Consider the following 14,053-nt stretch of genomic DNA (forward strand, 5'->3'; position numbering starts at 1 on the left):
GTCATTAGAAGCAGGCTACCAAATCCAGCTCACTCCAGAAAGTTAAGCTTCATCTTTCAAAGAAAAAGAAGAAAATAGAAATGGCATTGTATCTCTTCAGTATCACCAGAGAGGGTGTGGTGGTTTGAAGAGAATCAAGTGTTTGAAAGCTTGGCCTACAGGAAGTAGCCCTATTTGGAGGTGTGGCCTTGTTGGCGTAGATGTGGCCATATTGGAAGAGGTATGTCACTATGGAGGTCTATGCTCAAAGATAGGCACAATGTGGCAAACAGTCTCCTGTTGCTGTCTGTGGACCAAGTTGTAGAACTCTCAGGTTCTTCTCCAGCATGGTGTCTGCCTGCACACTGCCATGGTTCCTGCCGTGATGATAATGGACTAAACCTCTGAATCTGTAGGCCAGCTTCAATTAAATGTTGTCCTTTTAAATAGTTCCCTCAGTCATTGTGTTTCTTCACAGCACTAAAATCTCAACTAAGACTGAGGTACTCATAAGATAGCTCTGCAATTAAGAACACTGGCTGCCTTTCCAAAGGACCTGAGTTCAGTTCCCATGTGGCAGCTCAATCATTTGTAACTTTTTTTTTTTGGTTCTTTTTTTTCGGAGCTGGGAACCGAACCCAGGGCCTTGCGCTTCCTAGGCAAGCGCTCAACCACTGAGCTAAATCCCCAACCCCGATCATTTGTAACTTTAATCCAGGCCTGACAACTACTCTATGCATAAAACAATTTAAAAAAAAAAGTCTAAAAAACACCAGAGAGACCTATAGAATCCAAGAAAAATAAAAGAAGCTAAACTAGGCATAGTGGTACTCTTCTAAAGTCCTAGCTACTCCAGAGGGTGAGGCAGAAGCCAAGGATGAGTTTAAGACTATGGCAGCAAAGCAGTATCTTATTTCAAACAAAACAAAAAACAAACCAAAATCAAAACCAAATAAACAAACAACAAAAAAATGGATAAAGGCATTAACAAGGGGAGGGGTTATGAAAATGGTTCAACAGTTAAATAGTACTAGCTGCTCTTCCAGAGGACCCAAGTTTGATTCCCAGGGCTTATACAGAGGTTAACATGTGTTTATAATTCCAGTTCCAGGTGATCCAACATCCACGGTCTCTCTGGGCACCATGTAGTTATGCATGTAGGTGCAGACATACATACAGGCAAAATATATATGCATAAAAATAAAATTTAAAATGTATGTAAAAATAGTAAGTAATAAGAAAAAGACAGACACCGAATCATTCATTTTAACTTTATTCTCACCATTTTCATCAATCTCCAAATCTCTTCTTCTTTCCCAAGAGAGGCTAATGTTTGCTGCTTCCTGATAATGTAAATTCCTTGAGGAAATTGTGCTCAGAGAAATGGGGGTTGCCAGGCCTGTTTGTGACAACTTTAATTCCCACACTGGGGATATAGGCCAGGCTAGGGTACGAAGTATCAGAAAAATAAAGGTTAAGTTATGGAGGAGATAAAGGGATTCCTTAGAGATGCCATAAAAAAAAAGTAGGTCTAAAACCATACTTCCCAGCAGTGTTCTAGACAAACAGCACAATCTCAGAGGGAAATGAGCAAAGAAAGCTAAAACCCAAACTCCAAAATCCCAGGCTTGTCTTGAGGCTGCCCAAAACCTAGAGACATTAAACTCCAAAGGGAGAGGGAGGAGAGGGAGGAGAGGGAGGAGAGGGAGGAGAGGGATTCAGCCCATGGTTACGTGGCTTTTCTCATGTTGGGCCTGTTGCAGCACAGAATATCACAATAGGAGTGCATACTCATCTCACAGGACCAGGAAGCAGAGACAGGAAGGGCTCTGGATCCCAATGTCCCCTACGGGGTCATGCTCCTTCCATTAAGTTCAATTTTCTATAGGTTCCATCACCTATATAAGAACCACGTCTTCCACAGAGGACTTTGGAAACACACTCAAGATTCAACTGTAGCTCCGCACCAGTAAAAACTAAACTTCTACCTTTCCTTTGGTTGCTCATAGCTCCTCAAATTCTAATCCTAACAAAAGATAATTAATCACTGAGATCCAATTTTCATCAGTATAGTAAAATTGGAGCATAAGAAGGTAAGAACTTAATTTATATGAATTTATTATTTATTAGAATAAAAAACTAATAACATGTCTTGGTTACCTGGTTTTAAGACCAATGCTTTCTATATGCTTAAATACTGCTGTAACCCATGTATGAATCCTGGTGGTTTCAAAGAAAGTTTCTAGTAAATGGATTAACCAAACATTAGTATTTTTCAGAGGCTAAAGAGATGGTTCAGCAGTAGAGGACCAAGGTTTACATCCCAGCATCCACACTGGGTGGCTCACATCCTTCTGAAATTACAGTTTCAGGGGATCTGATACCGTCTTCTAGCCCCAGAAGGCACTGTGAGCTGGAGGAAGGTAGAAATCCCAGGAGCAAGGAGCAGGCTCTCTTAAAGGAGCCAGTGCATTTCCAAATCAGCCCAGTTCCCTGAATCCTCCTTTAGGGAATCCACTTACTCAAAGTATATGATAAAACAAAGAAAGATTTAACCCAAATGTCCAGAGTCCTAAGTAAAATCCAAAGAAAAAATGGAAAGCTGAACCTGTGTTAAAAATTATACAAGACCAAATGACTTTTAACTATTTGGCTATGGATTATTGGAGATTGGTTCTAAGGCTTTGATTTAATCGGGAATCTGTGTGTCCACACACTAAAGGTCCTTGTCCCCAATTGGTTTTTGATCAATCAGTAAAGATGCCAACAGCCAATGGCTGGGCATGGCTAGTGATGAGAGAGGGGGGCGGGGAATGAGCACCCGAGTGGTCAGCCAAGCAGGAGAAAAAGCCAATGAGCCATGGGTGGGTGGCCACTGCCCATTTCCCAGACTGGGCCTGGGGTAGCAGGGAAAGGTTTAGGAGTGCACAGATTTTGAGGAAGTCAGGGCAATTAAAAAATAAGCTAATGTGTCTCTTATTTGTTCTTGGGCCAGTTGGAGTCAAAGTAGTATAGCATAAACTCACCATTACAGTAGATTTAGGACTACACAGATCATAGTCAAATCATCTTGGGCTATCTATTCCTCTGAAAGTCATTCATAGCCCACTCCTATGTCTGACTTAGCATCCTGTGACTATCAAAACCCTTCAAAATTTGTTCTTTATATACTGTTTGCTTATACGAGTCCAAACTAAGAATGTCTTCAAATAATGTCTGAATTCTTTAACAGGGCTTCCACAACCTTGCTGCAACCTACCTTTAATAGACTTTCCTAAAAAAGTTTTATGTTTGCATGTGTGTGCCTGTGCCTGTGGAGGCCAGAAGAGGGACCGGAGACGGATATATAGAAGATAATGACAACCATAAGGGTGCTGGGAATTGAACTTGGGTCCTCTGCAACATAAAAGTTCAGGCATGGTAGTGTAAATTTTTAACCCTAACATTCTGAAGGCTGAGGCAAGATCAAAAGCTTAAAACCACTGCTGGGTATGGTGGCACATGTCTTGAATCCCAGCACTCAGGAGGCAGGGCAAGCAGATTACCGTAAGTTCAAGGACAGCTTGGTCTACATAATGAGTTCTAGGACAGCCAGGGCTATAGAGAGCCCATCTCAAAAGAAAACAACAACAAGTTCAAGACTAACCTGGACTATCTAGTCGGATCCTATAAAAAAAAAAAAAAAATAAATAAATGAAGGAAGGAATGAATGAGGAAGCAAAATCAGAGGTTACTCTGATTTTGTTCAAGTACTCAAAGCAATTACTTAAAAGCACTAAAATTCAAATTTTAGTTCGGAATTTCTTAGTCTCAGCATTATTAACTTTGTAAAAATGTTTTATTTGTTTTTTTTCTTTTTTTCGGCGTTTTATTGTTTATATATAGGGACTGTGTATATACAGCCAGCTGGTCTTGACCCTTCAATCCTCCTTCCTCAATCCCTGAGGCCTGGGATTACAGGCATGTAAACACTGCTGACATTTGAGCTAGATGACTGAGACAGCTGCTATGGCACTACAGAATGTGTAGCAGCATTCCTCCACCCACCAGACACCCAAAGCTCTTACAACCAAATGCCTCAAGACTCTGCCAAGTGTTTTTTTTTCAATTAATTAATTTATTTATTATATTTAAGAACACTAGAGCTATCTTAAGACACACCAGAAGAGGGCATCAGATCTCATTACAGATGGTTGTGAGCCACCATGTAGTTGCTGGGAATTGAACTCAGGACCTCTGGAAAAGCAGTCAGTGCTCTTAATCACTGAGTCATCTCTCCAGCCCCCGAATGTTCTTTAAGGAACAAAAATCTCCTTTAGTTGATGTATTAGTGTAGCTAGGGACAAGATATAGCCTCCTAAAGACCCATTCCCTTCAGCTAGTCCACACCCATGCTAATAGTGCATCAGTTTATGAATGCAACAATGGATTTACCTATTGAGGAAGTCAGAGTTCTCACGATCCAAACACTTATTCAAAGTCTCTCTTCCTCTCAATAGTACCACCCTGGGGACCAAGCTTTCAACACATGAAGTTCTAGGGGGACATTTTAGATCCAAACCATTTAACAGTTAAAGAAACATTGCTTTTATCTAGGTTCATCTCTGTTATTCCAGCAGTCACACTATCACTAAAAATAGCCTTCCAGACCTCAAGGCCTACAAGTGTTTGGAATTTACCCTCACTACTAGTAAGCAGAGTACTATAAATCCTTTGTGTAAACAAAATCATCACACTATCTTATATTACAGTGTATTCCCATTCATAAGAGTTTTCCTGGCATGGCCATTTATCACTTATGTCTACATCTCAAGAACCCAGAATTAAAAAGTATTCCAATTTGTATCTTAAACAAATTACATATACCAAAGACTAGAGAGACATCTTAGCAGTTAGAGCACTTAATGATCTTCCAGAGGATCTGAGTCAGTTCTCAGCTCACTCACTCTACCTGTCCCAGGGAATCCAATGTCCTTCTAGCCTACATAGGTGCTAACCTGCATGTAAGTGTGTGTATGTACATGTACACACAAATAAAATAAAATAAATCGGAAAAAAAAAAAAAGAGAGAGTCATAGTGTATTCTAAATAATTCAAGTAACAGAGGCAGTTTTTGGCCAGCGAAAAGGTTGACTGGCTGCCAAGCCTGATGACTGGAGTTTGATTCTCCAGACGTATATGGTAGAAGGACCAACCACCTCAAGTTTTCCTCTGACTTCCATATTCACACCATGCTATGCACATGTGCGCGCAGACACAGACACCACATATACGCTCACAAATAAATGTAATTTTTATAATTACATCATCAAAATGCCTAGTTTTCTTTTCTGTAAATAAATAATTTTTAAAAAGCTATCGAAAATCATTCAGATATGGTTATTGCTTATATGTATGTGCATGCATCTATCTATCTATCTATCTATCTATCTATCTATCTATCTATCTATCTATCTATCTATCTATCTATCATCCATCCATCATGCAGGGGATTCAACCCGGGACCTTGCACAACTGACTAGATTTCAGCAATATGAATTCTACCCATACAAGTTGGACTTTATTCTAAATAGGACCTGGAAGACTTCTCAATCTCATAACCAAAACATTATCAACAGATATGCTGAACTCTTCATCATTTTTAAAAACAGAGAGAATATATTCCAAATATGAATCTTTCAGTCTAATCTACCACCAGGGCATGCAATGCTATCATATGACATTCAATCATCAAGCCCCCAGCCCACAGTTAACTTATTTTACCAGCCACTTATTTATTAGCTCACTAGTTTACTGAGTCATTTGACTCTCAGTACAAAGTAATTATACATAGTACTAGGTAGAAAGATGAACTAAGGGCTGGAGAGATGGCTCAGCGGTTAAGAGCACTGACTGCTCTTCCAGAGGTCCTGAGTTCAATTCCCAGCAACCACATGGTGGCTCACAACCATCTGTAATGAGATCTGATGCCCTCATCTGGTGTATATGAAGACAGTTACAGTATACTTAAATACTTAAAATAAACATAGAAAGATGAACTAAGATGAGTAAATGAAAGTTTCAAATTAAAAGCCATAGTAGGTCAGCAGGTGCTTTTGAATACTGTTCAGCTTAGACTGAGAAGCATTCTGAGGGATAATCTTTAAAAACTCTTTATAGAGGGCTGGGGACACAGTTCAGGTGCTGGAATGCATACCGAGTATGGATGAAACCTTAGGTTCGAGCCACTATACTATATAAACTGGGATGGTTAGACATTCATGTAATCCCAGCATTTACAAGATGAAAGCAAATGGTCATTCTCAGCTACTACTGAGTCTGAGGTCAGTCTAGAATATATAAATATATAACACCCTTGCTGAAAACCTTCATTAAGAGCTGTGAGTGTAGTTCAGAAATGCAGTGTTGACCCAGTATGCACAAGGCCTTGGGCTTAATCTTTAAAGCTATATTTAAAAAATTATATTTATTGACTCTCCCCACCCCTTGATCCTCAAGAAAAGCTAATGTCCCAGTAGGTAAACCAGTGAGAGAAATCCATCTTAGGTCTTCCTGCCCAAAAAAAGAAGAAGGAAAGAAAAGACTGTGCTTCTCCTGAGCAATTTATGTTTAATGTTAGGCATCTGTGATCTGGAAGGTTAATTTCTTCACTCACTTTACTCCAGAAAATGTATAGCCAACACAGAGCTACAGGTTTAGTTTACTCTTTTTCTCTCAAATAATCCTTGGCTTAATTGATTTGCAATTCTCTCAAAGGAGAATTAAAAAGGAGTCTTAAAAAGGAGTGGGTGGGGCCGCAGACAGGATTCGATGGCTAAGAACACTTACTGTTCCTGCAGAGGACTGAAGTTCCATCCCAAGCACCCACATGCTGGCTCAGAACCACCTGCGACTCTGGTTCAAGGCATCCAATGACCTCTTCTGACCTCCTCTAACATACACATTAAGCTAATTTTTAAAAAGCAAGAACTGCCCTGCTGTATCCAGAAAGAGTTTCCTTGTGGTCGTCTATTACTTATGGCCCTTATTATCTTTTTGCTTCCTCTTTTGCCATGGACCATAAGCCTTGGGTAGAGGACAGTTGCACACCTGAATTCATATTGGTTAAGATAGTATGCACATGTCCTGTATATGCTCGGGCCAGATAAAATTCCAGCACAGAAAATGGAGAAAGACACAAAGTCCTATACCTGCCTAAGGAGCTCTTGGCAGTTGACAGCTGATGTTTAAGAGGGGAATAAGTTTTCTTTAAGGCTGCAGCTTTTGGTAAATAAACCATCCTCCAGTGAAGGCTATAAGTCCAAGAGTATACAGCAGCAGAAACTACACTTGGGGGAAAAAAAACAACAACCAGACAGGCCTGTACATACAAAAGTGGGTGGTCTGGGAGAGAGAGGAGTTGAATATGACTAAAATGCATTATTCAAAATTCTGAAAGAAGTAATAGAAAAGGAGGAAAGGTGGGATGGGGAGATGTGTAGTTAAGAGCACTGACTGCTCTTTCCAAGGACCCAGGTTCAATTCTCAGCACTTACTTGGCAGTTCATAGCTGTCTAAACCCCACCAGATCCAAATCTCTTTTCTGGACTCTACAGGCACCAAGAATGTTCACAGTAGACTGGATTTCATGAGTTCTTTTCCACCTGGAACTTACTGTGTACAGAAAACGCTGTGCTCATCACTACACCAGGGGACTTTGTGACCACCAGCCCCATTGGACTAGTTTTCTGGTTTGCTAACCCCGCCCCTGAGCCCACACTCCCTAGGATTAGAAAGAAACCCCCTCCCACCTATACTGGAACTAAAGATTAAGCTCAAGGCTTCCTGCATGCCAAGCAAGACAACACATATGGGAAAGGACCTTTGTATGATACACAGAACTGTGCAAAACCAGACACAGGGGATGGATTGGGAAATACATAGAGTGAACATTCTCTACCTTATTTTAGCCATATAGTTTATGAGCTTATAACATGCATGTGACAAGAGGTGGACTCACATTCAGCCAGAATCACTGCATGAAAATATGGGAGCAAGTGGGGAGGGGGAAGACAGTGGGGGAACACTCTTACTGAGGATGTGATCTATGTACTAAGTTTCAAAGAAAGGAGCAGAGTGAAAGTATTGAGAAAGGAGGATTAATCGTGCATAAAAATTAAAAAAAAGAAACGTTCTAGAAATGGCCCACAGAACACACATCCAACAATTCACTCATCTTGGCTCACCAGATGGCAGGTCCATCCAAGAGAATTTCTATGGCTACAGCTCTAACCAGTGGCTAGAAAGGGAGGTAGAAGGGAAACAGGCAGTCCTCAGTTGCTACAGTTAGGCTAAAAAAAAAAAATCTGAATTATGTTCAACAACAAGGAGGAAACACGTGGTGCTCCTACATGAGAAATGCACGATCATGGCAAAGCACAGTAAATAAATTGACGATTAGAGGCCCAAAAAACCAGTCGGAAGGCTACTATGAGAGTCTGGTGGGGTAGTTGAGAAATAAACTATGGCCATCATAAAAAAAAATAATAATACAACCTTGTAATATTTTTATTTTCTAATTACTACCACTAGGAAAAGTTAAAAATAAAAGTTTATGTTGTGTGTGTGTGTGTGTGCATGTATGTATGTGCATATGTGTAAATGTAGTGGACTTACCACTATTGGTAGCAAGACTAGGTGGAAGGGGAGGGGAGGGACAAATAGATTCACACTTCAGAGCACAGGAATCCTAGTTTTACTGTACAGTCTACAAAGAAGCAATAGGCTAAGCAGTAAGTAGATTCTGCCTGCTATGAAAATAATTTTAGTAACAACAAAAGGTTACTTAATTTGGGCCAGCAAAACAACTCAGTGGATAGATACTTGCTGCCATGTCTGACAACCCGAGTTCAATCCCTGAGACCCACATGACCAAAGAACTGACTCCTGCAAACCATCTCTGCCTTCCATGCTCATGCACGCGTGCATGCATGTATACGCACACATAAACATGCACACACACGCACACACACACACACACACACACACACACACACACACACACACGCACACACGGACTCAATAAATGTAAACATTTAAGTTTATTTACTCCAATACATCTTATTATCCTACCATGAAATCACTAAAGTTTAGAGTGAGACCCTCACATTCATATTTTTGTGCTACCTGACTGTTGAAAATTATTCTCTGACCTCCACACGCAATGTTCACACTCACATATACATACAAAATAAGAAAACAAATGGAAAAAAATTTTTTTTAAATTACACTGAAAATTGACAGTACTTGAGGTAAAGACAGGCAGACAGATCCAGGGACTTACTGGTTGACTACCCAGCTTAGCCAAATGGTGAGCCTCAGGTCTCAGTGACACAGTCTGCCTCCAGAAACAAAAGTAGACTGCTGTGCTTCACATGGACAGGCATATATGTGCATTCACCTGCACACGTGTGTGCACTCGCAGACAAACACACATTCATCTGCACACAAAAAACACATACCCATCTATACAAATTCAGTTCCTCAGGTATGCTAGCCAATCTTGCGTGCCCTCAGTAGCTCTTTGTGAGTCTGAGAGTGGGCATTTAGGCCTAAAAAGTAACAGAGCTATTTGGCTACTGCCCACTCCCATCCCTGGCATTCTGTCTACTGTTGGGGTTATCTGTATATTAATGGACAACGTCCTAAGTATTAGCTATGAGAATGGTGCTACTGGCCACAACCTCATTACTTTATCTTACTTTCTCAATTCCAATATAGGTAAAAAAGGGAAATCTTCAAATAATTAAATAAAATTGTGCTGCAGTACCTAACAAATGAAATACACTAAAACCTATTTGTGGGATAAATACTCTTCTTCATAGCCTAAGGAAAAATTCAGTTGTCTGTGGCCTATGTAAGTCCTTAGCTGCTATTTTCCTATTAACCATTTCAGTTTGACTTTACATACAATAAAGAAAAAGAGAGAGAAAGCCGGGGGTGGGACTACTTTCAAATGTATATTTATTAGAAGCATTACAGTACTAAACTTTGCAGTCAGTCTAGATTCAAATCATTTATTAGATGTGTGATCTTTGTTAAGTATTGGCCACTCTATGGTTCAGTTCTCTGATCTGCAAAATAGTGTCACAGAAAATAATACAGAGAATTTGTATACAACACTTAGCACACAGTACCTTTTTAGTGACAATCTCCGTTAGAGATGCCAAAGTTGAAATTATGACTAAAGTCAACATTAAGCTAGGCTTTCTTAATGTTTCACGTTTCTCGAATCATATACCTCAAATGGATGGGTGGTGGTAATTTGAAGTTCTCAAAGGGAATACCATCCGTGCTGTCGAATTTACTAAAAAAAAGGGACCTAAATAAGAAACTTTTATCTACTCACCACGTAATTATGCAGCACAGGGGCAGTCAAGCAAGCAGAAAAACACGAAGCTAGAGAGGAAGGCATTTGCCTTACCTGCTTTTCCGTTTTCGAGGTGGTTTCTCCACTGTGCCAGACAGTCTACAGACCAAACAAATGAGACCCGTAACTAAGACAACACACCTTTAACCTCGCCTTGCCTGTGGGGCACTCCATGTACCACCCTCGGGGACCACAGGCTGACCACAGGTTGGCTCTCTCTACCCGTGACCTTACAAACACCCCTCATGCAGGGCTTCCTTCCCTCCCACGACCAAGGACTTACTGGTCCCCGAATGCTCTCAGTTCCCTGTCCCAAATGTTCGGCTCCCCCTGCCACCCGCCCCGTCGGCCTCATTGTCTGCCCAGAGCCGCAGGCCCCCCTAGCTCCCCACAGACGCGGCCCCGCCCCTCAGACCCGGTTCCCCGCATTCCTTGGCTCCCCGGTGGGGCGCGCGCCCTCCGCTCTCGCCGAGCGCGCCCTCGCTCCCCGCCCTAATGGGCTGCTCTCCCTCGGTGCCCCCAAAATGCTGCGTTCCTTTACCCCGGCCCCTTCAGGGTTCGGCGCCTCGACACCACGGCCACCACCCCCAGGCCCGCTCTCTGGGTCCCTCGCCCTTAGCCTCCGCCTCGCAACGCAGCCCACCTCACCTGGGGGCCAGGCGACTCCGCGGCTGCTGGGACTGCCGGGCGCCTCTGACCATCCGGCTCCTGCTCCGCCGCGGGAGATGCTCCGGCGGCCGCAGGGCTCGCTCGGGAAGCTGAAGCGGCGGAGGCTGGAGTAGGCGGAGAGACGGGAGGAGGGCCTCGCGCCTCGGCCAGGCTTGCCGCGGGCCCGGACCCGCCCCTCCTCGCCTTTCCTCGGTTTCTATTGGACACAATGGCAGGGTACCTGAAAGTCCGACCACTGATTGGGCGCTTGGGCCGTCACGTCCCGCGCGCCGAGGTTTGGTTGAGACTGCAGGTGGCGGCAGAGGTCCCTTAAAGACTGCTAGCAGAGCGGGAGGAGCCCCGAGCGCCTCCGTGTGCCAGAAAGGGGGACTTACATCTCCGGCGCTAGACACCTGCCTGCAGGTTCTCTTTGGCTAGCATCCCGCATCCCAGACACCTCCCAGACACCTGCTAATTCCTCCGCCTCCGCACCGCTCCAGAACCCAAACCAAACACTGCACATTCACCAGATACATTCAGAAGTTCTAGGGCAAAGCAGCTCTCTTTCACGGTCTTCTGAATCACCTCGAACGCAGTCCCTGCAGCTTGGTGTTACCCTTCAAAAAGGACTCGATCTCAAAATGTAAGGATCCAGCACTTTGGCTGCAGGAAAGATCACAAGCTTGGGTGCAAGCTTGTAAGAAAGCAGGAGAATTTCTTAAATTACTACGAAAAAAAGAAACAGCACTGCAAAAATGAATCAATTACAAAAGCCACAAGGAACGTATTCCATTTTGAAAAGCCTAAAAAGAACTGCTTCTTTTAAAAGCTAGCCATCCTGTCGTTACAGATGATTCAAAAATCTAACCAATTAATCATTTCAGTATAAAATTTCACTGCATTTTTCACAGACCCAAGTAGGCAAAACTACTAGTACAATATTAGTAACCGTTTCTTCCTGCTCTAACAAAGAACTGTCTTTGAAAATATAGCAGATGTTTATGTATTGCACCCGAAGAATATAATTCTTAAGATCTATGCAAATCTGTCTGGCAGGTTCTAAGTTCATTTCTTCCATTTGGGAGAAGGCATTAAACTTTCTCTTGAAACATTTTCATTTTATTGGAACACATTTTGTTATAACACACACCAACAATACAGTGGTAGATATATTGCTCAACAGAGTAAAAGGTGCTTGCTGTTTAAGTCTGACGTTGTGGCTTGTCCTTGAACCCACAGAGGAACGCTCTCAAAGACTCTGTGACCTCCTCGTGCACACGACACACACACCTGCACACACTGCACAAACTAGCAAATAAAAATGCATGAGAAGTATCTCACGAATCTCCATAAATGGATAGTATCCCAAATAGTGAGATACTATTTTTCACAGAACCAAATGCATTTGGTGCAAGGGTTTCTTTTTTCCTAAATGATTCATCTTGCATCCATCTTCGATGCTGGAATGGTCTTCCTTTTATAAAATAACGGGATGCTGCAAGTTGTAGTTGGATTTTATTTTTGCGTTGCTGAGGAGCATGAAAGGGAGGAGTTAAAAAAAAAAGAGAGGAAAGGAAGGAAAAAGAGTATGAGTCATATGAATGAATGCTAGGACATTTAGGAGACCAGAAGACAGCTTGTGGGACTCCTCTCCTTCCATCATGTGGGTCCTGGGAATCAAAATCAGGTCATCAGGTTTGGTGGCAAACACCTTAATCTGTTGAGCTACCTTGTTGGCCCACTGCTGGGGATGTAGCCTAGGATGTAGCATGTGCTCCTTGAGAATCGCATTTCCATATGTTGTGGGAATTTAAAATTTTTATTTATGTGTATGGGTGTTTTGCCTTCATGTAGCCTGTATGCCACATGATATCTGGTGCCCATGTAGGATTCCTGAGATTGGAGTTACAAGTTGTGATTTACAGGCTTCATTTCTCATTTGCTCTGGAAGAGTAGCCTGTTTTCTTAACCATGTAGTTATCTCTCCAGCCCTGTTATGGGATTTTAAAAATAGCTTTCTTCTTAAAAAAATTTTTTTAAAGAATTATTTAATGTATATGAGTACACTGTTGCTATCTTCAGATACTCCAGAAGAGGGCACTGGATCCCATTACAGATGGCTGTATGCTACCATGTGGATGCTGGGAATTGAACTCAGGACCTCTTGGAAGAGCAGTCAGTGCTCTTAACCGCTGAGCCATCTCTCCAGCCCTAAAAACAGCTTTGACTAGGGAAAATATAAAAAAAATCTGCTGTCCCCCTCCAATGATGTAATCCTAAGGCCACCAATCATGTCAGTTTTACCCATTCACCTTATCAATCCAGCAAGAATTAAGGATTTTCAGGTGGAGGGGTCCTGAGGTAATTTTAAAATATTACTAAAATCCTCTTCCTACTATCCAACATTTTCCATGATTGGCCAGTCTTCTCTGAAGCATAGACAATCTGTGCTGCTCCTAGTTGCTGGGCCTTTTTATAATGACTATTTCATGTTGTATCCAAGTTCTATCATCTCAACTTGTGGGCTCTTATATAAAATATGCACATTCTATTACTCCAGCCCACTATCTCATGTCTCCTCCTGCACTAAACACTTCTTTTAAATCCCTTGTATTTAAAAGGCTACACTGTAGGCCTGGAGTGATGGCTTAGCGGTGAAGAGCACTTGTACTTGCAGAAGACCTGGGTTCAGTTCCTGGCACCAACGTGGTGTCTCCCAATCATACCCAATCCTGGATCTGATGCCCTCTTCTGAACTCTGCGCCTACATAAATGCAGGCAAAAACATTCATTTACATAGGACAAACAAACTTTAAAAAAAAAAACTATACTATTAGCAATTATGTTTCACTCTGGGTTCCTTTTCCTAATCACACTGATTTGGGTAGAGTCCTCAGTAAATAGCAGCTTTGTGCCAAGGACTAGGCATTTTGTGGGTGCTATTTTTAAAACTATAATCAACTTTACCATATTCCTTTTAGAATAGAAATAAAAGATCAGAGAATTCAATTTGTTCAG

General features: G+C 42.0%; 1 protein-coding gene across 1 annotated transcript in view; it reads right to left on the minus strand.

Moving 5' to 3' along the window:
- Scai (suppressor of cancer cell invasion) overlaps positions 1–11,185 on the minus strand; it is a 96,092-nt gene extending 84,907 nt beyond the window's left edge. The window contains exons 1-2 of the mRNA XM_032903242.1: positions 11,036–11,185; positions 10,442–10,486 (exon numbers count right to left, since the gene is read on the minus strand). Coding sequence (XP_032759133.1) covers positions 10,442–10,486; positions 11,036–11,088 — 98 coding nt within the window. The 5' untranslated portion in view covers positions 11,089–11,185. The remainder of the gene's footprint in view (positions 1–10,441; positions 10,487–11,035) is intronic.
- Positions 11,186–14,053: the final 2,868 nt, after the last annotated feature.

The sequence above is a fragment of the Rattus rattus genome, chromosome 5 (assembly GCF_011064425.1).
Source record: "Rattus rattus isolate New Zealand chromosome 5, Rrattus_CSIRO_v1, whole genome shotgun sequence".
Taxonomy (NCBI): domain Eukaryota; kingdom Metazoa; phylum Chordata; class Mammalia; order Rodentia; family Muridae; genus Rattus; species Rattus rattus.